At 42.5% G+C, this 26,861-nt stretch overlaps 1 protein-coding gene across 1 annotated transcript in view; it reads right to left on the bottom strand.

The window, feature by feature from the left end:
• LOC139461164 (uncharacterized) overlaps window positions 1–26,861 on the bottom strand; it is a 45,715-nt gene that overhangs the window by 16,757 nt on the left and 2,097 nt on the right. Inside the window, exons 2-7 of the mRNA XM_071242731.1 lie at window positions 21,283–21,388; window positions 20,393–20,640; window positions 18,561–18,729; window positions 16,750–16,997; window positions 11,254–11,443; window positions 4,310–4,444 (exon numbers count right to left, since the gene is read on the bottom strand). Coding sequence (XP_071098832.1) covers window positions 4,310–4,444; window positions 11,254–11,443; window positions 16,750–16,997; window positions 18,561–18,729; window positions 20,393–20,640; window positions 21,283–21,364 — 1,072 coding nt within the window. The 5' untranslated portion in view covers window positions 21,365–21,388. The remainder of the gene's footprint in view (window positions 1–4,309; window positions 4,445–11,253; window positions 11,444–16,749; window positions 16,998–18,560; window positions 18,730–20,392; window positions 20,641–21,282; window positions 21,389–26,861) is intronic.

Below are 26,861 nucleotides of genomic sequence, written 5' to 3'. Positions count from 1 at the left end.
ATTTGAAACCTGAACAAAAGAACATTCTGGAATGGCAAATATATGGTCTAGATTGTATGGATTCAGTCATTAAACCTGTAACTATCGTTCGGAATACCCCATGTATTTAAGTTTTTGAGGTTGCATGATTAGAAATCACATTCCGTCCGTCACTTTCATGATCTGGTAAGCGACGCTCTGATTGGTCGGATGAAAGGTCGTTCTGATGTCACCCCTAATGGGATGTCCTCAGATTTTGTTTACAGTAGCAAGAACTAAGATCTGATTTCAATGAGATTGATATCCAAATAGCTCAATCTCATTAAAGTTAGAACTGTTACTCAACATTTCACAATCAGCTAGTTTTCATCTTCCGGTGGCAAAGGAGTTTCCTGACTATATAAGTCCAGTTTCCACCCTTGCCGAACTAGTGAGTGAGTGAGTGGGGTTTAACGCCGCTTTTTAACAGTATTCCAGTTATATCACGGCGTGTCAGTGGGAGGAAAGCCCGAAGTGATGCAGGTCTCAGACGTTTACCACTTCGGCGAAACCCACGAGCACGGGTATGGTGCTGACAAACCTAGAAACATAATCAGGGACGCAACTCTGCACAGCGAATCGCGGCGCCTTAGACGACTGGGCCACCCTTGCCGAACTAGGCTGGAATTATGGAGTTATACTTTTATGCATAGTCCAATCAAAATCGTGTAATAAAAATCGTCATATGATTCGTAAACTGCCGTCCAGATTTCGGTTGATTGCAGGATTTGCAAAGCATGTGTACCATCAACATGCTGTCAACAGAATTTTTTCAAATCTTTTCATATTTTTAATCAAGGTGCTCCCATGATTTGATGCAATTCGCAAAGTAAACCTGTCTTATTACAAAATAGAACTTGATTATCGATAAGATCGTCTTCCCTGGCTGCCGCCATTTTGTTTAAAGCAAATGCAAGAGATATGACCCCAATACATATTGCGATATGTATCGCAAACAGCTATCCATACTGTGATACACTGCAATGTGATTTATGTGCCTGTATGCCAACCCTAATTAATATAGACTGACTTGATGTGTATTTACTATTCAAATCCTGGTAAATCACTATAGAAACAGGTGTATTCTAGGACTTGCAGTTTATTAGGGGACAGTTACTAAAATGTGAATAATTGTTTGTTCTTTAACTATAATGATACAAGCCTGGCTCCATTGTGTAGTGAAGTGTTTGTTCAGATAGCAGTCATGGTACGATTTTCTGATTGTGTCATACCTAAATGTTAAAAGATGGTACTTTTTATTTCCTTGCCTGGAATTTGTTCAATAACAACATCAGCTAACAGGAATGGCAGGATAGTAGACAGCCAAACAACAGCCGATGCACCAATTATTACTCAACAGGTCTTGAAATCGGTTGAGCCAAAAAACACAACAGAAGCCTATGAAAATGAAAAAAATTCCACAAAAACACAGCAAAGATTTTAGTGCACTGGCTTTCAGAAAACAATAAATTGAGCCAATCCAAAAACAAAAGCAAAAATAAATTCCTAAAACTAATCTTACCACTGGCATAAATTGTGTATGACTAGAGGTCTGATTCAGAGTTACCTCCCTTGACAAAGAAAATAAATTTATTATCACAATGGCGAACCAGATAAAATAAGCATGCATACATATTTACACACAAGAATGTAGAAACTCATCACCTAAATATCACACATTTCAAACATTAAACAGAGCGGACCGGAAATGACCACTCAACATGCTCTAGTATCTTCTAAACAACAAAAACCAACAGACACATGGTGAGAGACCATCTTGAATATACATACACAATTAACATGTGACTACTTGTTTGATGCGCACACATGATTTTCTAGTCTTATTTAACTTATCATGAAAACATTTGGAGATTTTGTAGTATTATTTACATCTTATTGAGGTATTCAAAAGTATAAATAAAGAAGTATTGATAATAAAAGCTGACCTGCCTTGCGAACTTCGTAATACTCTTGGAACTTTATACATCAAATGGGGCAGACACCATATTAGTCCACAATAACCATGCTAGTTGATATGATTTGCTAAATATGTACAAATAAAGTCTTCAAAACAATGCAAGGAAGCTGAGATCCTACAGTACTTGAATCTCAAATTTTGTACTATTTACATAAGGGTTATTAAAAACAATCTTTGACTTTCATGCTTAATTTCAAACACTGCGGCCAAATTAGCTGATATCAAGAGTGAGTGAGTGAGTTAGCTTTAACGCCGCTTTTAACAGTATTCCAGTTATATCGTGGCGTTTCAGCTTAATGTGGGAGGAAAGCTCGAAGTGATGCAGGTCTCATAATCGGGGCGAACCAGGATTTGAACCCCACAATCATAGGTTTCTGGCGTGCCCAAGGGACACAACTCTGTACAGCGAATCGCGGCGCCTTAGACGACTGGGCCACCCGTGACCCCTGATATCAAGAGTTTAGCAGAAGTGTGTCAATAACCTTTAAAACATCAGCGTCAGAAATTGGCACCAGTCCTGTAGTCCTTGCCAAACTGCCCAATAGTAAGGTACCAAAGGTGCTTGTAGAAATGTGCCATTTTTAAAGGTTTTGCTGTCATTATAAGAACTAGTGGACTAAGAATGTTAGTTTCTACCCATGCATAGCTACACGACTTCTCATAGGGATAATCAGATAGGTTGGTTGGTTGGTTTGTTGTTTAACGCCGCACTCAGCAATTTTCCAGCTATATGACGGCGGTCTGTAAATAATCGAGTCTGGACCAGACAATCCAGTGATTGATATCATGAGCATCGATCCACACAATTTGGATTGATGACGTGCATCAACCAAGTCAGCGAGCCTGACCACCCGATCCCGTTAGTCGCCTTTTACGACAAGCAAAATCATATAGGTCAGTCTATTAAAATGTACACTTGACATAATATCAGCTGATCATGTGAATAAGTCTTGTTTATCATCATGATCTTAGAAGATAACACAGTCCCCATCGAAAGTGGAGTACCGTATTTGACGTAATAAGCGCCCACAGCGATATTTGCTATTGGCTAGTGAACAATCCCAATTAGCACCCCTTCCGATTGATCAATGTACACAAGACTTTTTTATTCATGCATAATACGCACTCGTGTGTTATATTCGCCCTTAATTATGGGCAATTAAATTCTGGAAAATATATCTGTCATGTATGATACGCACATACTTTTCTTTTGTATCATTTCAGGCTGTCAGCCTAAACTACAAAATTTACAATCTTTCAGAGTCCCCTATTTCTAATTTTGAGAGCGCCCCGGGCGCTTATTACAGCGAATACGGTATATAGATATAAGACCGTGAATGGTAGACGTTCATCTCTAAACACAACTGAAATGTCTCATGTGACAAGAGTTTTGAATAAATTACTGAAAGTTGAACTCTTTCAAAATGGGTTGACAAATGTGCTGACTAACTGATAAATGCTAGTGAAACTTGACCCTTGCCACATTTCTACAGACTCAGAGGGCCAGATATTGGCTGAGGTCTATTTTCCACGAAGGTCAAGCTATCAACAAGTTATTGCATGTAAAATTAAAAAGGATAAAATATTATGCATCATGTGACCACCCTGTAAACTTTCATTGGTCAAGGGTATTTAGGTGTACGTTAACAGGTCATTAAGACATAGTTTTCAGCCTTGGAAGAATTCTGTGAAAAAAACCGCAGTGATCTCCCTTTATCTGCAGGTATCTCCCTTTATATGCAGGTTTACATTTTGCAAAGGAAAATACACCTGTCTTATTGTGCAGATAACAGCTGAGAAAATTTTATAAATTTAATTAAATATCTGAAAATAGAATCTCAAAATTTTACCCAAAGTTAGGTGGATTGAAGTACAATAGCAAAAATACCAAGTAAAGAATTGAGATCCCTACGAGAACAAAAAATGGAATATCATTTTCAAAGGACTACTTTTTGTGAAATCCTTTTGTGTAAGATGGAAGACACAGCTAAATAAAAGGTTAATACCTTTTGATTGAAGACATATGACTAATTTTTAATGATTTGGAATATTTTTCTTCTTTTCTCCTCTGCAACTACTTAAATGACTTAAGGCTGATACCGTACCCAATATAATGTGATACTACATACATCTCATTACACTTAAACTTTCAAATAGCAAGACAATTTCAACTTATGTTTATCAAAATTAAAGATTGCATAACCTCTTTGTCCTAAATCAACATAATAAAACTGGCAGAACTCGAATTCACTTCCAGCCTTACATCTTGTACATGTTACAGTTTCTGCATATTCACGTCACTTCTGCCCCTACCCTGAGATTTCTTCACACAGCAGAAGACCACAGGCACCAGGATGACTATAATGGCCCCAACAACAATCAGCGCGATCTGCCACCACGACAGGCCGTCGTCTGTTGGCTTGGGATCCTCAGGAAATACTGTATTACCTGAAGATATACAATACAGAGCGCCATAATGAGGACAGTCTTGTTCTAAAGGAGAGTGAGTGAGTGAGTGAGTCCAGTTATAAGTCCAGTTTCCACCCTTGCCGAACTAGTGAGTGAGTGAGTGGGGTTTAACGCCGCTTTTAACAGTATTCCAGTCATATCACGGCATGTCAGCTTAATGTGGGAGGAAAGCCCGAAGTGATGCAGGTCTTAGACGTTTACCACTTCGGTGAAACCCACGAGCACGGGTATGGTGCTGACAAACCTAGAAACATAATCGGGGCGAACCGAGATTCGAACCCACAATCATAGGTTTCTGGCGTGCCTAAGGGACGCAACTCTGCACAGCGAATCGCGGCGCCTTAGACGACTGGGCCACCTGTGCCCCCTCTGCAGGAGAGAGAGAGAGTGAGTGAGTGAGTGAGTGAGTGACTGTGGAATAAAATATGGTTTTTTCAGATTTAAAAAAATGTTTTATTGGTCAGTCGTACAAATGGGTATCTCTCATACCCTGACGTCTAGTCGCACGTTTAAGAGGAAGCCAGAAGCTGGAATGTAAACATTAAACTTGTTTCCGTCCGCTTGCGCACGCACCTCCCTATGACATGTCACAAATCTCGAAGAATAAGCCATCAAGCAGGACTGGACTGGATTACTTCCCTGTGGGGATGGCTGAGTGGGAACGTACAACTGAAAACAGACCAATAAAACATTGTTTTTAATCTGAAAAACCCATGTTTTAGTCTGTTTTCAGTCGTACAAATGGGTAGAATTCGACGGAACACTGGAAGGAGGGTCGGGAAAGTAATCAGGTAGTGACCACCCCTGTTGTGACAATAGAACATTCGACCAGATGCACGGACGAGACAAGTTGTTTATCACAACGCACAGCATGGTTAATGCTCTTCGACACACAACTAATTAACGATGCGACAGGTCAACTGCATGCGTCAGTTGAACTGCGATCGAAGTGTGGTCGACGAATAGTTTAGTTACAGAGCAACTCGCAGTATATACAAGGTAACTAAAACAGCATGTGTAATGCTCCTCGACTCACAACTAATTATTGAAGCGACAGGACAACTGCACACGTCAGTTGAATTGTGATCGAAGTGTGGTCAGCTTATAATTTAGTTACAGAACAACTCACCGTAGTCAAGGTAACTAAAATAGCATGGTTAATGCTCTTCGACACACAACTTATTATCGATGCGACAGGACAACTGCACACGTCAGTGCACCCGGATCGCAGTGAGGTCGGCGCATAATTTAGTTACAGAGCAACTCGCAGTATACAAGGTAACTAAAAAATACGAGCAGTACTATAAAGTATGGGAAGACGATGCATACACCGAATAACCATAATAAAAAGCAGAAGTACTGCACGCAACAAAAAAACATAAGAATGCGTACATTCACCAACAGCTTTTATTGTAACCTGTTATATGTCACGAAGTGTCGAGCAAAAACTCCAAAGTGAATAAAACACAAATTCACTGTCTTTTCTGAGAGATCTGTTGTGCCACCACGAGTGGACCAAACTGTTTGAGTCCTTCAACATCTTCTGTGGAGATATCTCTAAGATAATGCGAAGCAAACACTGAAGCAGATCTCCAAAAACAGCCCTCCATAACAGCTTGTAGCGAACAATTACTGTGGAGTGCTAATGTTGAAGCGATGGCTCGAACTTCGTGCGGATGAGAGGAGGTGGGAGGTGAGAGTCCTTGCGCCTCGTAAGCTCTGAGAATAACCGCTCTCAACCAAAATGAAAGAGTATTACGTGTAATCTCTTTCTTTGCATTGGTTGAGAGCGGTATGAACAGCCGTCGAAAATGTTGTCGTCGCTGTTCAGAACGCTGCAGGTAAATACGAAGCGCACGAACTGGGCACAGGGAGAGATCAGCGTGATCATGAGGGCCCATAATGGCAGACAAGGAAGGAATGTGGAACATTCTTGGATCCTGGCCAGGAAGTTGATTTTTCGCTAAAAAATCCCATCTGAGACCAAGATGGATGTTGCCATGGTTACGCTGATCGAACGTTATCCGACCGACGTCAATGGCATGTATTTCCGAAATTCTCGCAGCCGTAGCCAGCAAGAGAAGGAAAGCCATTTTCTGAGACAATAAGTCGAACGCCACCTGATCGAGAGGCTCGTAAGCCTGACTAGACAGGTTGCGCAGAACGACATCGAGGTCCCAGGCCGGCGGTCGGAATTTACGTGACTGATCTTCAACCATGAAGGCACGTAGAATCTTCTGCAACTCCGGTACTTTAGTGAGCTTGTCGCCAGTAGGAGACGGCACCACTGAAGCCAAAGCTGCCAGATATGTCGACCCTTTCAGACGCCGAGATGACCGGAGAGAGACTAGGAACTCCGCTACCTGTGGTGGGGTCGCTACCGCCGGGTTGAAGCCATGAGACCTGGCGAAAATGGAGAAAGTGGTCCACTTGTCATCTTACAGCTTACGAGTAGTAACTCGATGTGCCGATGAGACAAGCGCTGCCGCTTTATCCGAATAGCCTTTCTTCATTAACGAGGTCTGAAGCAAACCCAGGCGTGAAGCTGGAAGTTCTTTATCCCCGGATGCAAGTCGTCGGTGTGAGGATGAAGAAGGAGGTCGTCTCAATCTGGCAACGGGAACGGTGGTTGATCGATGATCTGAAGAAGTTCCGGGAACCACGTTCTGGCCGGCCAATAAGGCGCGACCAAAAGCAGACGTAGGTTGGCCGTTTGACGAACTTTCACCAGTATCGATGGTAACAGCACCGTTGGCGGAAACACGTAAGCCTCTAGACCCTCCCACGATATCGCTAGAGCGTCGTGGTCCCATGCCCGTGGGTCTGTAACCGGCGACACGAATCGAGGGAGGCGGTAGTTGTACCGGGTTGCAAAGAGATCTACTTGGGGCAACGAGAGTCGATCTGTCAGCAGATGAAAGACTGAAGGATGGATCATCCACTCCGTGGGAGACGGCCTCGATGGTCTCGACAGGGCGTACGCCCATGTCCAAGTCGTCGACGAGGGCGAAGAACCTGAATGTCCGGTCCAGAAGGGCCACCGACCGAGTTGTTCCCTGTTTGTTGACGCAGTGGACGACTGTGGAGTTGTCCGACTGTATCATCATCCGTTTCCGACGGAGTCGAAGTTTCCAAAACTCGACCGCCCGAATCACTGCTTCCATCTCGAGGCAGTTGATGTGGAGGACCTTTTCTACTGGCGACCACAGCCCGGCCGCTTGGTCGTCCCCGAAGTGCGCTCCCCAGCCTTCCAATGACGCGTCTACGAATAGGTGTAGTATGAACGGAGGCTCGCTCATAAAGACGCCTTCGCAAACGTTCGACGGCTAGAGCCACCACTCCAGATGACAACGTAGCTGCGCCGGAAGTGGACCCAGGAGATTGGGAAACTCCAGGTGGGGGTACAGCAATCTCTGCAGCGGACGAAGTTGAAGATGACCTCGGCGAGTCAGGTCTTGGGCCGATGTCAACAGACCGAGGACTTCCTGCCCCGTGTGCACCTACGCAGGGGCATGTAGAAGTCTCGGAACGCTGCTGACAATCTTGTCCCAACGGTTTTGAGGTACCATGACCAGATTGACTCCCGTCTGGAAGCCTATCCCGATGTACTGTAGATCCCGAGTTGGTACCAAGTCCGACTAGATCCACCCGAGGTACTGTAGTAGACTCAGGGTGGTCGCCAACTCTTCTTGAAGGACTTCTGTGAATTGGTGAGCTTGGAGCCCGTCGTCTAGGTAGAAGGCGACCCTGATTGCCTGCCGATTGAGCCATTCTACGACCGTCTTCATGATCCGTGTGAAAATGCACGGGGCCGTAGAAATTCCAAACGGGAGGGCCGCCCACTGGTAATGAATACCTTGGTATTCGAATCGGAGGTACTTCTGGAACTCGCAAGCTATTGGTACATGTAGACATGCGTCCTGAAGGTCTATCGAGACGAGGAAGTCGTTCGGTAATATCATCCGACGCAGAGAGCTGAGGGATATCATGGTGAATGTGTCGGGTTGTTGGAGGTATGTTGCGTTGAACTTTTTGAGATTGAAAATAAGCCGCATCTTTGTGGAGTTTTTCTTGGGTACTAGAAAGATGGGCGAGTAGTACCCCGGCGATGGTGCCGATGTCCCTAGGCGAAGTACGGCCGCCTTTTCCACCCACAAATCAATGGCCTCCGTCAGCCGATCCGTTGGTGGAATGTGGAATGTCGGGGATGACCTCAGTGGTGGCGTCGATCTCAGGCGTGGGGCGTAGCCTGTTGTCAAAATGTTCTGAACGTAAGGGTCGTTGAGGAAAACCCACTTGTGGGCATAGTGATGAAGTCTCCCCCCTACCAGTAGCTCGTCTAAAGGTAGTGTCACCGGGGGAGACTCCAACCACGTCGACGGCGGGGGAAGGGACCTCACTTCCTCCTCCGCTGGCACTTTCCCCCTCTGGGATACTTGGAAAAGGAGACCTGGCGACCTTTCCTGTCAGAATCTCTCTTGCGGGACGGCTGTCGAGGCACGTCCCTACGGAAGGCCCGTTGCACATTCTTGTTCCGGTAACGTCGTCTTGGGGCGTTCGAAACCGGTGGCCGTCTGGACAGGTTGTGTGAAGCCGAAATGATGATGTCATGCTCGGCTTCCCTGGAGTACTAGTCCAGAACGTTGTTGGTACGACCGTCAAACAACTGTTGCGATGACCACGGGGCCCGTAGGAGTGACCTGCCATGACGATCAGGTAGGTCAGTGCAGTCCATGTAACCATGGCGACGTGCCGTAGTAATCTGGCCCGATACATATCGGGACTGGGCGAGGACGTCAGAGATCCACCGTTGCATACAGGTGAGGACCGATGGCACCGTCCTGCCGTCCTCGTCCTGGGGTTCTTTCTCCTCAAAGTACACTGAGAGGGCCTCAATCTCTGTCGACAGCATAGCAAGCGGTTGTAGCTGGTGACGAACAGCAGTGTCCATGGATTCCAAATGCCTGTCTTCTACTAGAATCTTGGAGGGCGCTGGTTTCTTGAAGAGTAGTCCCCAATCCAAATCCCTAGTCATGGGTGACGAAAACGGCATGCCATAGATCGGGTAACGAGATCGACCAGGTGGCTTGCAGAAGCTCTGTCCAGGCAGAGCAGAGGCAAAGTTATGGTCCATATCGTGAGCCATGGCTCTGAAGACATCGGGAGGAGAAAACTGAAGAGACTGCGGTGTATCTCCGACCTTAAAGCCCGCACGCGTCGGTTTGTCGTCATCTTGTGATAACTCAGGTAGAAAGTTAGATAGCCAAGCAAACAACTCAATGTCTTTGGGAGGCCTAGGAGGGCTGTCGTCACAATCCATCGTCGACGTCGATTGTGGAGGCGTAGATGAAGGAGCCGGTGTACTAGTTGACAGGCCATGGACCCCCGACGTAGTCGAATCCTTCTTGGTCGACGCCGTCGAGGCGAGGACCACCGCCGTGATCTGGGTTATCAAAGCCGGGTCGATATGAAAGTGAGACGAGGTCGTCGTTCTGTCACTATCTTCACTATGAAGCTGAACTCCCAAAAACTCCCTGCGAGAACGTCGCACGTCCCCGTGGGGACGAGGGCTACGATCTCTAACTGTAGAAGTACTACGATCCCCATCGTAGTTATCGTCCGAATTGTACCTACGACGACCACGACGGCGATGGACGCCCTCGTGTCGTGTACTGTATCTCGACGAGGCACTCGACCTGTCGTCCCGACTTAATCGGGAACGACTTCTGTGTCCACTGTCGTCCCGCACGACGTCCCTATCGTCGTTGGAAGAACGAGATACGAACCGACTGGGGACCGTAGTCCCCTCATGGTCTTCGTCACCACCCGGTCCCGTCGTAACAGGGGAGGTTGAGTGACGCTCTCGATCAACCGATTGACGAAGATCAGTCGTGCGGGTAGTATCATCAGCAGGCGAACGGTCACGTGACTTGTCGAAAACAGAAGTTGACTGAGGCGGGTCTTTATCAACTGATTTCTTAGGTGTGGCCGACCCGCCACCCCCAGGGCCTGATGTTGAGGGTGCAGAGTCCAAGGATCCAAGCAATGTCCTTCTCTGCTTGTAGCGCTGGTCAGCGGCCCGCTTCGCCAACGTACGAAGATACAAGTTAAAGTTTATTGAAGACAAGTTCTCACATTCTTTACAACGTTTATCCCACTAACACGTTGAAAACCCGTCCTTAATGATGCAGGAAGGACAATACTTGTGAGGGTCCACTTTAGACAGTTTGCCTGACATATTGCCACGTGTAGAATCACTGTCAAACAGCGAAACACGCGTTGAACACAACAATGGATTACCAAGGATTACATTCCAGGAGTCTACAGGTAAGAAATATTATTATTATTACTTTATTAGAACAACTGTAGATAAGCGATAAGCACTAGTAGAATCCAAACTAGCAGTCTACCACGAAAGACTTTCTCGAGCGACCAGCTCAGAGGCGCGCTGAGAGATTTGTGACATGTCATAGGGAGGTGCGTGCGCAAGCGGACGGAAACAAGTTTAATGTTTACATTCCAGCTTCTGGCTTCCTCTTAAACGTGCGACTAGACGTCAGGGTATGAGAGACACCCATTTGTACGACTGAAAACAGACTAAAACATAAAATCTGGAAGGCAAACTGTCGGATAAGGTAGTTGAGATGAGATGAAGGGCCCTTCTAGTAGCAGTGACATCAAAGTTGAAACAAAACATTCACCGTTCACTTCAAGAACAATAAGTTAATCTGGCAGTACACCTCTCCATACATTTCCAAACTTTATGAACACTATGAAAAAGTACACACTTGTTGGTCCCTTATAGTTGCCGGTAGTGGTTTCTGAATTCTGACCTGAAACACCATCCTTGACATTGACGGTGAAGAGGTCGGCCGGCTCCAGTGATGCTGTGAAGGGGGACTCCCGCGTCAGCTCCAGTGTGAGGTAGCTCCCCTTGGAACACCACATCTTGGGCTGACTGCTTGTGCAGCTGTATGTCTGTTGAAGGAATATTTTACCTGTCATTGAACAGTATTAGGTGAAAGAACTCGCAGAAGGGATAGCCATAGACTAACATTTAGTCTCTGAAATCTTATATTACACAATATCCTTCTTGACTCTAAAAATAAAAAAGAAATTCCCTATGCTGGCTAGACTTGCTTTTGTATGCATTTCTGGAATATTTTTTTAAATAAAATAGAAATATTCCACGGTCATGGTGCAGGACTAGGATAGCCACAGAGACACATATTATACTTAAATCAATGTATGACACCTCCAACTCAGGGAAAGCCAGAGACATACTATACCCTTATCAAAGTATGACACCTCCAACTCAGGGAAAGCCACAGAGACACATATTATACTTTAATCAATGTATGACACCTCCAACTCAGGGAAAGCCACAGAGACACATATTATACTTTAATCAATGTATGACACCTCCAACTCAGGGAAAGCCAGAGACATACTAAACCCTAATCAAAGTATGACACCTCCAACTCAGGGAAAGCCACAGAGACACATATTATACTTTAATCAATGTATGACACCTCCAACTCAGGGAAAGCCAGAGACATACTAAACCCTAATCAAAGTATAACACCTCCAACTCAGGGAAAGCCACAGAGACACATATTATACTTTAATCAATGTATGACACCTCCAACTCAGGGAAAGCCAGAGACATACTAAACCCTAATCAAAGTATGACACCTCCAACTCAGGGAAAGCCACAGAGACACATATTATACTTTAATCAATGTATGACACCTCCAACTCAGGGAAAGCCACAGACATACTATACCCTTATCAAAGTATGACACCTCCAACTCAGGGAAAGCCACAGACATACTATACCCTAATCAAAGTATGACACCTCCAACTCAGGGAAAGCCACAGACATACTTTACCCGTATCAAAGTATGACACCTCCAACTCAGGGAAAGCCACAGACATACTATACCCTAATCAAAGTATGACACCTCCAACTCAGGGATAGCCAGAGACATACTTTACCCGTATCAAAGTATGACACCTCCAACTCAGGGATAGCCAGAGACATACTATACCCTAATCAAAGTATGACACCTCCAACTCAGGGAAAGCCACAGACATACTTTACCCGTATCAAAGTATGACACCTCCAACTCAGGGAAAGCCACAGACATACTATACCCTAATCAAAGTATGACACCTCCAACTCAGGGATAGCCAGACACATACTTTACCCGTATCAAAGTATGACACCTCCAACTCAGGGATAGCCAGAGACATACTATACCCTAATCAAAGTATGACACCTCCAACTCAGGGAAAGCCAGAGACATACTTTACCCGTATCAAAGTATGACACCTCCAACTCAGGGAAAGCCACAGAGACACATATCATACTTTAATCAATGTACGACACCTCCAACTTAGGGAAAGCCAGAGACATACTAAACCCTAATCAAAGTATGACACCTCCAACTCAGGGAAAGCCACAGAGACACATATTATACTTTAATCAATGTATGACACCTCCAACTTGGGGAAAGCCAGAGACATACTAAACCCTAATCAAAGTATGACACCTCCAACTCAGGGAAAGCCACAGAGACACATATTATACTTTAATCAATGTATGACACCTCCAACTCAGGGAAAGCCAGAGACATACTTTACCCTTATCAAAGTATGACACCTCCAACTCAGGGGAAGCCACAGACACATACTATACCCTTATCAAAGTATGACACCTCCAACTCAGGGAAAGCCACAGACATACTAAATCCCTTATCAAAGTATGACACCTCCAACTTAGGGAAAGCCAGAGACATACTATACCCGTATCAAAGTATGACACCTCCAACTCAGGGAAAGCCAGAGACATACTATACCCGTATCAAAGTATGAAACCTCCAACTCAGGGAAAGCCAGAGACATACTATACCCTTATCAAAGTATGACACCTCCAACTCAGGGAAAGCCACAGACATACTAAATCCCTTATCAAAGTATGACACCTCCAACTCAGGGATAGCCAGAGACATACTATACCCTTATCAAACAAAGTATGACACCTCCAACTCAGGGAAAGCCACAGAGACACATATCATACTTTAATCAATGTACGACACCTCCAACTCAGGGAAAGCCAGAGACATACTAAACCCTAATCAAAGTATGACACCTCCAACTCAGGGAAAGCCACAGACATACTATACCCTTATCAAAGTATGACACCTCCAACTTAGGGAAAGCCAGAGACATACTATACCCGTATCAAAGTATGACACCTCCAACTCAGGGAAAGCCAGAGACATACTATACCCGTATCAAAGTATGAAACCTCCAACTCAGGGAAAGCCAGAGACATACTATACCCTTATCAAAGTATGACACCTCCAACTCAGGGAAAGCCACAGACATACTAAATCCCTTATCAAAGTATGACACCTCCAACTCAGGGATAGCCAGAGACATACTATACCCTTATCAAAGTATGACACCTCCAGCTCAGGGAAAGCCAGAGACATACTTTACCCGTATCAAAGTATGACACCTCCAACTCAGGGATAGCCAGAGACATACTAAACCCTAATCAAAGTATGACCACTTCGAGACAACCGTAAGTTCAACACATCAAAGTTTGACACAACAGTGTTTAACGGTATGAACATCTGTACCAAAATATCACTTTGAAAGTATAAAAATGGTGAAATCCGTAAGCCAAATCTGTCATCAAGTTTTCTCCAGCTTTGAAAATTCCACTTACAAATTCAAAGCATGAATTACAACAAAATACGAGAAAACAGGCAGGTTAACATTACTTCCTGTTACAGCTACAGATAAGCTGCATATTTGTGTAAAATACCCCTCCAAAACTATTCAAAACCAATTCCTTTCAATTAACTTGCATACAGAAACACATGCATTAAATGAAAAACTCAAATGTATAAAGAGAGCGAGCAAAAAAATACCCAATGCAGCAGTTTCAGCATGTGTACAACTGAGCTCATTTCCGAATCACAATTACGAGCTAATTTACTTTTGGAGTCAAGCCTATATTTAGAACCGTTATATTTATCCAAAACATTATTTATTTATCTTTGAAATCTCAAAATGTGTACTCATTTTGGGAAAAACCCAAAAGTGATGAATAGATTAGTGAAAAATATACGTTACCATGGTTACACAATGAAAAATATGTAATAACCATGATAACCCAATTAATAAAGAAACCTAGTTCAAACACAATTGCTCACAAAGTTATCCTCGAGCACTGATACTCAGACAAGTAAGGTATGTTTCTACACAATGATCCCAAATAAAAACAATTCATTTCACTGGTAATTATTGTTGTCTTTTCCTCACAAAACATGTGAGGGAGGTCCTTCCCATATTATTGAAAACTAAGTTCAATTTATTCTGAGGATATGAGTTTTAAATCTCATAAAATCCAAAGGGAAACATTTAAACCAAATTATAAACAGACTTTTGAACTTAACATGTTAAAATACTGTTTAAATGATGAATATCTCCACAAATGTTGACGTCAGTTACTCAAAAAATACTGAGGACCTCAGAGAAGATGTTTACAGCATCCAATTGCACTTTGACAGTATTACGTCAACATTTTACAGACAAGGCTGAGTAGGAGCCATGAGTAGCCTTTTCAATATGGCCGCCATGGCAGCCATATTGACAATATGATTCAATCCTCTTCAACAAAACCAGGCAGGTACGATGAAGCTGATGAAGTTTCAGCCTCATGTGCCCCCTGATTCTGAGAAGATGTTGTTGGCACAGGGCATGACATGTTCTCACTTGACTTTTAGGTGAGCTAAGAATCATCATCATCATCATCAACATCATCATTGTAATGACAACAATTAGCCTGTGATGCAGGCATCACCACCACCACAATCACCACCACCACCACCACAATCACCACCACCACCACAATCACTACAATCACCACCACCACCACCACAATCACCACCACCACAATCACCACCACCACCACAATCACCACCACCACCACAATAACCACCACCACCACCACAATCACCACCACCACCACAATCGCTACAATCACCACCACCACCACCACCACCACCACCATCACAATCACCACCACCACAATCACTACAATCACCACCACCACCACAATAACCACCACCATCCCCACCACAATCATCATCATCATCACCACCACCACCACCACCACCACCACCACCGCCACAATCACCTCCACCACCACCACCACCACAATCACCACCACCACCGCCACAATCACCTCCACCACCACCACCACTACAATCACCACCACCACCACCACCATCGCCACAATCACCTCCACCACCACCACCACCACCACCGCCACAATCACCTCCACCACCACCACCACCACAATCACCACCACCACCGCCACAATCACCTCCACCACCACCACAATCACCACCACCACCACAATCACCACCACCACAATCACCTCCACCACCGCCACAATCATCACCACCACCGCCACAATCACCTCCACCACCACCACAATCACCACCACCACCGCCACAATCACCACCACCACCGCCACAATCACCTCCACCACCGCCACAATCACCACCACCACCGCCACAATCACCACCACCACCACCACAATCACCACCACCACCACAATCACCACCACCACCGCCACAATCACCTCCACCACCACCACAATCACCACCACCACCGCCACAATCACCACCACCACCGCCACAATCACCTCCACCACCGCCACAATCACCTCCACCACCACCACAATCACCACAATCACCACCACCACCACAATCACCACCACCACCACAATCACCACCACCACCACAATCACCACCACCACCACAATCACCTCCACCACCGCCACAATCACATCCACCACCACCACAATCACCACCACCACTACAATCACCACCACCACCACCACAATCACCACCACAATAACCACCACCACCCCCACCACAATCATCATCATCATCACCATCACCACCACCACCACCGCCACAATCACCTCCACCACTGCCACAATCACCTCCACCACCACCACAATCATCATCATCATCATCACCACCACCACCATAACCGCCATCACCACCTCCACCACCACAATCATCATCATCATCATCACCACCACCACCACCACCACAATCATCATCATCATCATCACCACCACCACCACCACCACCATCTTCATCATCACCACCACCACCATCATCTTCATCACCACCACCACCATCACCATCATCATCATCATCATCATCATCATCACAATTATCAAAACTTACATGGGACGGACTATATGTTGAGAGATTTCCATTTAAGACTTTCAGCTTGTAGTTGCAGTACTGCTGCTTTTGCAGGTATTGCAGACACACCGTCTTATTCTTGTCTTCTCCAGTGTATTTGAAAACCGCTTGACACACTGCAGGCAGATCAGCTGTGCGGTCAGCATGGCGATTCATCACAACAACTGTCTGACTTTCATCCACCTCCCTCTTTCCACTGACAGCTCCGCAGTCCGTATCCATGTAAACTGTAACCATAGTAACAGTGAGTGAATGTTGCTTTACACCAATCGAGTCAATTGGGCAGGAAAACTAGAGGTTCATGGCATGAACAGAACATACGACATACATGGTGCCAAGATGATCAGAACTTCCATACCTTAACACTGACTTATGACATACATGGTGCCAAGATGATCAGAACTTCCATACTTTAACACTGACTTACGACATACATTGTGCTAAGGCTATTGTAACTCCCATACCTTAACACTGACTTATGACAGACATTGTGCTAAGGCTATTGTAACTCCCATACCTTAACACTGACTTATGACAGACATTGTGCTAAGGCTATTGTAACTCCCATACCTTAACACTGACTTATGACAGACATTGTGCTAAGACTATTGTAACTCCCATACCTTAACACTAACTTATGACAGACATTGTGCTAAGACTATTGTAACTCTCATACCTTAACACTAACTTATGACAGACATTGTGCTAAGGCTATTGTAACTCCCATACCTTAACACTGACTTATGACAGACATTGTGCTAAGACTATTGTAACTCCCATACCTTAACACTGACCTATGACAGACATTGTGCTAAGACTATTGTAACTCCCATACCTTAACACTAACTTACGACAGACATTGTGCTAGGACTATTGTAACTCTCATACCTTAACACTAACTTATGACAGACGTTGTGCTAGGACTATTGTAACTCTCATACCTTAACACTAACTTATGACAGACATTGTGCTAAGACTATTGTAACTCCCATACCTTAACACTGACTTATGACAGACATTGTGCTAAGACTATTGTAACTCTCATACCTTAACACTAACTTATGACAGACATTGTGCTAAGACTATTGTAACTCCCATACCTTAACACTGACCTATGACAGACATTGTGCTAAGACTATTGTAACTCCCATACCTTAACACTAACTTACGACAGACATTGTGCTAGGACTATTGTAACTCTCATACCTTAACACTAACTTATGACAGACATTGTGCTAAGGCTATTGTAACTCCCATACCTTAACATTGACCTATGACAGACATTGTGCTAAGACTATTGTAACTCCCATACTTTAACACTGACTTATGACAGATGTTGTGCTAAGACTATTGTAACTCTCATACTTTAACACAGTACACTGACTTACGACAGACATTGTGCTAGGACTATTGTAACCCCCATACCTTAACACTGACCTATGAAAGCCAAAGAGCTGAGATGATCAGAGCTCCCATACTTCAACATATACGTGAGTTCAGTAAAGTTTTGTTTGTTTGTTTGGTGTTTAACATCTCACTCAGCTATATGACAGCGGTCTGTAAATAATTGAGTCTGGACCAGACAATCCAGTGATTGACATGAGCATCGATCTACGCAGCTGGGATACGATGACATGCATTAACCACCTGATCCCGTTAGGGGCCTTTTACGACAAGCATCGTCGCCTCTTACAACAAACATCATCGCCTCTTACGCATTCAGCATGCACTCCTCAACCCACCCTGCCAGTGTTCAGTGCAGTGTTCAGCTCATCCGTGCCTCTACTCACCAGTTCTTCGGCTTCCATGCATGTTCCGGACTTTGATGTTGATGCTGATGTCCTTGATGCTTGGTGTCGGACCGCTACCCTTCTGCTCCAAGGCCAAGGATGCATATCGACCAGTTGTACAGATTTCCATTGGCACCGAAAAGTCATCGCTAGCATCATCACTGAACACCTGTGTCCAAGATAATTACTCGTAAGATCTTGTTAAAATAATGAAGTAGTACATCAAGACATGTTTGCCAACAATACAACTGTTTTGTAACAGGTGTGTGTGCGTGCGTGCGTGCGTAGGTGGTAGGGCTGAAATGATGTCCCGGGACACCGATGCATCGCGATTCACTCCACACAATGCGGTGCGCGATTTGTGAGGTGCTGTATCTCGATTTTTCACGATACGTTTTTTTTTTTATAAACTTTTATCATTCATATATTTTAAATGTGTTTTAAATTAATTTCAATTTCAAATTCAAACCGAGTCATAAAATCATAGGGAAATAGAGAAGCTATGCTTGCTTTGAATATCAGTAGCAGTTCAACTTCAAGCAGATTGGCTGAGCAATCTCTAACTCAAACATGTCGGAAAAACAGACAGAAGTTACCAAGGTCCCATGTGGGACTGTTACTTTTCTGTTTGCTAGCCATTACATGGAAATGGCAGATGATTCATTAAGTTGATAAATAAAATACGCATTACAATATATATTTTATGACTCATGAACATTCATTCACGTTCATTTAATTTTTCATTTGAATAATCTAAGTTCAATTTATTTATCCCTTGTCTTCTCTCGTCACTATGCGTATCATAGGTGACCTAGGTGTATCGTTGCAGCCCTGGTAGGTGCGTGTGTGGCTGCTTGTTCCAGCTCGAATAAGTGAGTGAATGAGTTTGGTTTTACGCCGCTTTTAGCAATATTCCAGCAATATCATGGCGGGGAACACCAGAAATGTGCTTCACACATTGTACCCATATCGGGAATCAAACCCGGGTCTTCGGAGTGACGAGCGAACGCTTTAACCACTAGACTACCCGACCGCCCCCAGCTCGAATAAATAATATAATGCCCGTTTTATAGTACGGACTGACGATAATAATGGTATCACGATACACTACATCAATCGTAAGAAATGATGAAACCACTGAAATACAGCTCTAAAACCTCTTCCTTCATATATTTATTTATTGTTATCTCAAACACTTTAACAAAGAAAACCTCAAGAAAAAAAAAGTATTAAATGAAGTGAGTAAGTGAGTATGGTTTTACGCCGCTTTTAGCAATATTCCAGCAATATCACGGCAGGGGACACCAGAAATGGGCTTCACACATTGTACCCATGTCAGGAATCGAACCCGGGTCTTCGGCGTGACGAGCGAACGCTTTCACCACTAGGCTACCCGACCGCCCCTATCAAATGAAGAGATGGTTATTAAATGTAACAGTTTGTCAGCATGTCCTCGGCGACCACATTCTTTTGTTCCACCATGCTTACACTAGTCAGAAGATGTCTCAAAATGTCCTATTGGGAATGTTTTTAGCATAGCCCTGACAAAACGTATTTAGATACATGTATTAAACAATCTGGTCATGCATACACTGAAATTGACTTAATTTACATGTTTATTCAACCATATTCAAGTCAGAAAGAATGGGTGCCTAGTCAGAAAGAAAAGCGAAAATAAATGACTTATAGTGTAACCATTGAGTTCCAGATAATTTTAAACAATGTATCACGTGACTAACCACGGGTCCGGGTAGTCCTGTTGCTTCCCGGGTCCTACTCTGTACCCACCCGACCCGGGTACCTGAGTTACCCCTCCCAGCCCTAATACATACCCTATTTGGTGTGTTGCCAGACGCCTCTTGTGCATCATAGTAGTTGAGCTTCAAATTATTGTTCTTGAATTCAAGTTGGTCGATTTGTAGACACAAAGCGTCATCCAGCCCTGAGGCCCTGAAGAGGATCTCACAGGCTGAGAAGGAGCTGGAAGCTATAGCGGGATTACGTTCTGCCTGGACGGTCACCTGGCTGGTGTAGTTCACAGTGTTCGTTTGAGCGCAGTTGTTAAAAGTGTCAAAATACACTGAAATTAAGATAAGAAGAATCACCTCTCTGACCTCCTTGCTCCACAAATCGTCATCATGTCTAGTGTTCTAGAGTTGAATCTCTGTCCCAGTCTCGAAACCTCTAGAGCTAACCTTCAAACCTACCTTTTTGCAAGCTGCTGTAACAATGGTTCAAACCTCATTTCTATCTCCTTTTCGTATTCTTTTTAAATGCAATTTCAATGCATAATTTAACATTCATTATTCCTACTTTTAGCATTTTGAGCAGCCATTCTCATCTGTGCATAAATACAAGCTTTATTATTATTATTATGATTACAGAGTTCGTTTGACTGCAGTGAGGAAAAAATTGACGAAATACACTGAAATTAACATAAACCACTGTAGGTAGTAAATTGCAAGGTCGTAAATTGCAAGGTCATAAATTGCAAGGGCATGAATTGCAAGGTCGTAAATTGCAAGGTCATAAATTGCAAAGTCATAAGTTACATTGACAGACATGTCATCAGTGCTGTTGATGAAACTAATCATGACAACGCCAGAAAAGCGGGCCTTGTTGTCACCGTTGACAAACACTGGCTTTCCACAAAAGGAAATATTCCTTCTCACAAGAAGCATAATCTCAGATGACAGTTTCAGTTGTATTGGGGCCTACATACCATCCTTGTCCTCGGCAGCACAGGACAGTGCCATCACAAGCAGAAGCACTCTGCCTCGACTCAGATACCTCATTGAGTTCATTGCTGTTTTGTGTACCAATTGGGTCTGAAAAAGATAATATCAAGGCATGAGTAACATCCGACTCATTGATAAACAGTAGTGTTAGTACTGTTAACCCAAATTGTTTCCATGGAAACACAAGAAATTAAACAAAATAATTGAAAAATATGAAAAGACAATGATTGAGCCAGTTGGGTCTGACAAAATATCAAATCAAGGCATGAGTAACATCGGACTCAATGATCAATAGTAGTGTTAACTAGGGCTGTTACGATTCACTCGCATATTCGGTGAATTGAACTGTATCCATTCATGAATTGATTCATTATTCATGGTCACTGGACTTGAATATTTATGAGGATGCAGTCATGAGAATTTACATGCACTGACCCTTAAAAAATTCATAAGATCACGTTACATGCATAGATTTCTTCAAAGACAACACTCTTTTATATTTAATTTGACAGTATTTTAGTCACTTCATGGTCATTGTCGCCTTTGAGCAGATACTAGTACCTGGATAAGTGCAGTGCATAAATGAATAAAAAAATTAACAAACCATGTCAAATAATTCATTTTGTTATTGTTTCACTGAATATCATAAATAATACATCAACTGCTGACTTGTTATTGCATTCTTGAATAAATATTCGTATTCGTTACCCAATATTCTTATTCGTTACCCTATAATCATGATACGGATCGTATTCGCCTTATAGTGTATTTGTCGCAGCACTAGTGTCAACCCCGAGCAATAGATACAGGGTTAGAAATAATTGGTATCACTACTGCTCTAGAGTTGCCACTTTCCTAAAAGTAGTCGTCCAAAGGAAATGTAACAAGTCAGAGGACGCTGCAGTTCCCTGTATGTAAATATCTACAGTAACAATAATGGGATCTGCTGACAACAAATTTATCTCACCAGTATTCATTCATGCAGGTCTGTAATATATGTCCACACTTTCATGTAAGCAAAAATTGTAGTAATAATGCAAAAGACCCAACTTACCGTATTCAACATAATAAGCGCCCAGGGCCCTCTCAAAATTAGAGATAGGGGCTCTTATTAGAATATAATTTTAGTGAGAGAAAAAACAGAGTTAAAAGATAGTAAATTTCATGGTTTATGCTGAGAGGCTGAAATGATACAAAAGAAAAGTCTGTGTGTTTTATACACGACAGATGTATTTTCCAGAATTTACTTGCCATAATTAAGGGTGCATACAACACATGAGTGCGTATTATACACGAATAAATATGTCTTGTGTACATTGATCAATCGGAAGGGGTTGCTAATTGGGATTGTTCACTAGCCAATATATTAACAAATGTGGCCATGGGCGCTTATTAGAGCGGGACGCTAATTTCATCGAATACGGTACTTCCCTTTACAGACTGCATTTTGACTTAAACATCAGTCCATTTCAGGAACTCAACGATACTAATGCGAGATAAACAGGTTATGTAAGATGCATTCCGATTGATTTCTCACTGGGTTATATGAAATTTCAGGGTTTTTACTCTAGGGTTTCTATTTCAATTGGGCTATCACATTTTTCATTGGGTAACAAATATTTTTTCACTCATCACACTATTGGGTATTTCCCAAAATAAGTGAACATTTTAAGATTTAAAAAAAAATGAAATAATGTTTTAGATGTATATAACTGTTCTAAACAAATAGGCTTGACTCGGAAAGTAAATCAGCTCCTAATTGTGTTCCGACAATTAGCTCCTTTGTACGCAAGCTGAAAAATCTTCATTGGGTACTACGCATGATGTTTTCATAATTTGAGTCTTTCATTAAATGCATGTGATTCTGTACGCAAGTTAATTAAAAGTAATTGGGTTATGATAATTTATTTTTTTTGGGGGGGGGGGGGGAGGGGTGGTATTTAACGCAAATACGCTGCTTATCTGTAGCTCTTATATATGGAAAATAATTACCTGCTCTTTTACCAATCAGAAGCTAGTATTTTAATGTATTTTATTATGTTAGGGAAGATATACCATGTATGTGTCCAGTATATCAATGGTTTCATAAATAAAATAAATCATCAAAAGGTTCTGTGTAAGAAACATAATGATTCTAAGTGTACCCTTCCATCACCAGCGGACTAACCATCAGAGCTCCAGATAAGCTTTTGGTGTTGTGGGTATTTTACCCATGCATTTTAAAATCATTGGGTATCAGTAATTCTATCTGCTTATTCAAATTTCTGTTACCCACTAGTTTTTACACATGTGGGTATTTAAGTTAAATATTTAAAAACACTACTCATCTAGTCCCTGCAAACTGGTGTCGTGTGGGTTTGAGAGCTTTATAGGACTCAAAAATACTACGATACTTCCACACGAAAGTGTGATGGCAAATGATCATGATGTGACTGTCATCGTGGAGTTTGGCAAGGTTGACGGAATGCCCGTTTATAATCATGATAATTTCAAAATAAGTTTTGCTAATCGAATACACAGGGTTACTTCACAATATTTTGATGATACGCACAAATATCATTTTTGTAGCGTATCTGTAATGTTCGTTGCGTATTTGATACGCTTGGATTATATTTTACTGCGTATTTCTGCATTTCTGATGTGTATTTCACGCAGATACGCAGCTTATCTGGAGCTCTGAACCATGCTAACGTTAACCATTTCATTATCATATTATCCATGTCACTGGCTCTCTAATACAAGGATATTGAAATATGAAATCTGTTTAGTGTTATAACGGGCCTCAAAGTTCATACTGAAATGGTCAGCAATGCGACCGATTATTCAATTTATCTACTGTCTAAATTCAGACATAACCAAATGACTACCTTGAAAATATCTTGTGCCGACTAAATTCTATTGCTACACATATGAAGACACCAAAATAAATAAAGGCTGATCTTGGAAAACACGCCTGCTAATAATTGTCTCGCAAGTAATTCCTCCTAAAGTCAACAATCATGATGAACCAAAATACATAAATGTTAATGTAATTAGTACATATCTATATAATCTAGTAACATAAACTGCATCATTGTTCAACAATGAAGTACAGTTTCCACTAATAATCCATTCCAAGACTAGTGCTATGACTTGTACATAAATTAATAATATAATCTGATAATAGTTATTTGATTAAAGATCATTTCAAATGCTTTTTGCTACCTACAATATGGGCTTGACCTCTTAATTTTACCACTGGCTACCTGGAAAAAATACTTGTAGACATATGGCTACTTGGTAAAAATGTAAGCGGTTGTCTCAAACAAATGTGAACAAATTTCTTTGGTGAAGCTGTGCTGCTTATTCAGCGGTAGACACTAACATTTTTGGTCCACTAGTCCTTATAATGATAATATATAGCAAAACCTCTAAAAATGACAAATATCTACTTGTCCTTATGATACCTTTACTATTGGGCAGATTTAAAAGGACTATAGGACTAGTGCCAATTTCTAACACTGTTATTACTGCACAACAGTGAAATGTCGATAGCCAATCCCTTGACAAAAATAGTATTAACATGTCTCTGCTGTTTTGAGATGGCCCCTGGAAGAGAACAACTTTATCATGTTTATCGTTCATCAAATTAAGCAGGATATGAACAGGCATGTTCGGGAGATCACATGACACATGACACATGACACATGACACATGACAAAACCGTGTGGCAATAGGATATTAGGCAGATAAAACTGCGAACACCAACCCTTCCCTGCATGTGTACAAGGGGTGAGGTGGGGTGAAATTAGGGGTGACTATTGAGGCATTTTTACTATTGCGATAGTTAAAACAACTATTGCGATACTATTGCAATAGTGGCCCTACTATTGCGATACTATTGCGATAGTTAAAACAACTATTGCAATACTATTGCGATAGTTAAAAACAACTATTGCGATACTATTGCGATAGTGGCCCTACTATTGCGATAGTTTTCACTTGCAATTATAGCAGGCTTTAGCAGAATATATTTCAGCATTTTGACTGACACCGGCAAAATAATTATAACTTTCTGATACTATGTGTAAAGAAATGAAAAGAAAACATGTTCAAATTGACCTCTCAAAAACATTTTAATACAAAATTTCACTTCATGTAACTGGTAAAATCTTAGGTTACTGCAGTGTTTTAGCACCAATGTGAATGAATGTGATTGAATGACTAGTATTTGATCCCCCTTTTTCACGTGGACGAATATCTGGGTGCCGTCTTGTCAAGTGGTCGGTCAGATTAGTAGTATTTCCTGAATACTTTAGAATTATCCGACAGATTCTACAACTTACTTTTAGCTTGTCTGTCTCGTTTTGTGTTTTGACAAAGCCAAAATGGTCCAATACCCATGATTTGCCTGCCTTATTGGCGACAATTTCTAACTGACATGTGGCGTCCGCCAACTTGTCAATGTTGCCTAGCGACAAGTAGCTAAGGGGCGTAACTCTAAATCAAGCAGACAAAGTAGTGCAATCCAAACAAAAGCACGACAGAGGTTAGATGATCATAGGAGTTGTTTCTATGTTTTTTAAGAAAGTAAATGTACCAAACAAATTAACTATCGAAACTAAAGATAGTTAGACAAACTATCGCCAATAGTATCGATTGTTTCAAGTTGCAATCGATAGTGTACTATCGTGAGACAAGCAATCGCAATCAATCGATAGTTTGATGTATCGTTACACCACTAGGTGAAATGAGGTTTAACGTCCGTCCAAGATTATTGCACTTATATAGCACCGTGCATGCACGCGTATGTGTGGCTGCTTGTACTATTCCGGACTGATGTCGATTTATTGTGCTAGCACACTGAGATACCATGCCGCAGTTTAACATGAATACCCCACTCAGACACAGTATACTGACTCCGAGCCGACCAGTCCTCGTTTTAGCCTCTTAATGCCGAGTGCCAGACGGGGGTAATGACTAGTACCAATCTTTTAACATCTTTTGGTATGACGCGGACGGGAATCGAACCCCGGACCTTCCGGTCTCTGGGAAGATGCTCTACCACTAGACCACTGAAGCGGTCCCTATTTGTACAGAGATAGAAATGTTTTCATTATACAAGTGTGATTATACTCGATAACAACTTTGGAATTAAACTGTGCCAACAAGAATAATAATTTTTCATTCACCATTGAAATCAGGGAACATGATTTCATAATGAGCTTGATAATAAGCAGTTGTAACATAGAAATTTAGACCCTTCCTTTTCATCGAGATTGATTATAAAATTTTTCAGCTTCTGAATCTCCTGGGATCACTTGCACAATGCGATCTTAGCGCTATGACTATAAAAGTATGGGAGTTACGAACATCTTAGCGCTAAGACCGCTTTGTGCAAGTGGGCCCAGGTCTACTTTGTGAAACAATCATAAAAGGAGAGCTATTGAATCCAAACTTCTTAGAACATATTAAATAGTCTTACAAAGTACATATTTACACACACAAAAAAACAGTCATATGTGATTTCATGGTTATCTAAAATGCAGGAAACTGCCCTAATCCCATTGCCAGCACTTAGCCA

Source organism: Haliotis cracherodii, unplaced genomic scaffold (genome assembly GCF_022045235.1).
Source record: "Haliotis cracherodii isolate W230 unplaced genomic scaffold, xgHalCrac1.p SCAF_14, whole genome shotgun sequence".
NCBI lineage: Eukaryota > Metazoa > Mollusca > Gastropoda > Lepetellida > Haliotidae > Haliotis > Haliotis cracherodii.
This window is presented reverse-complemented; position numbering and strand designations above follow the sequence as displayed.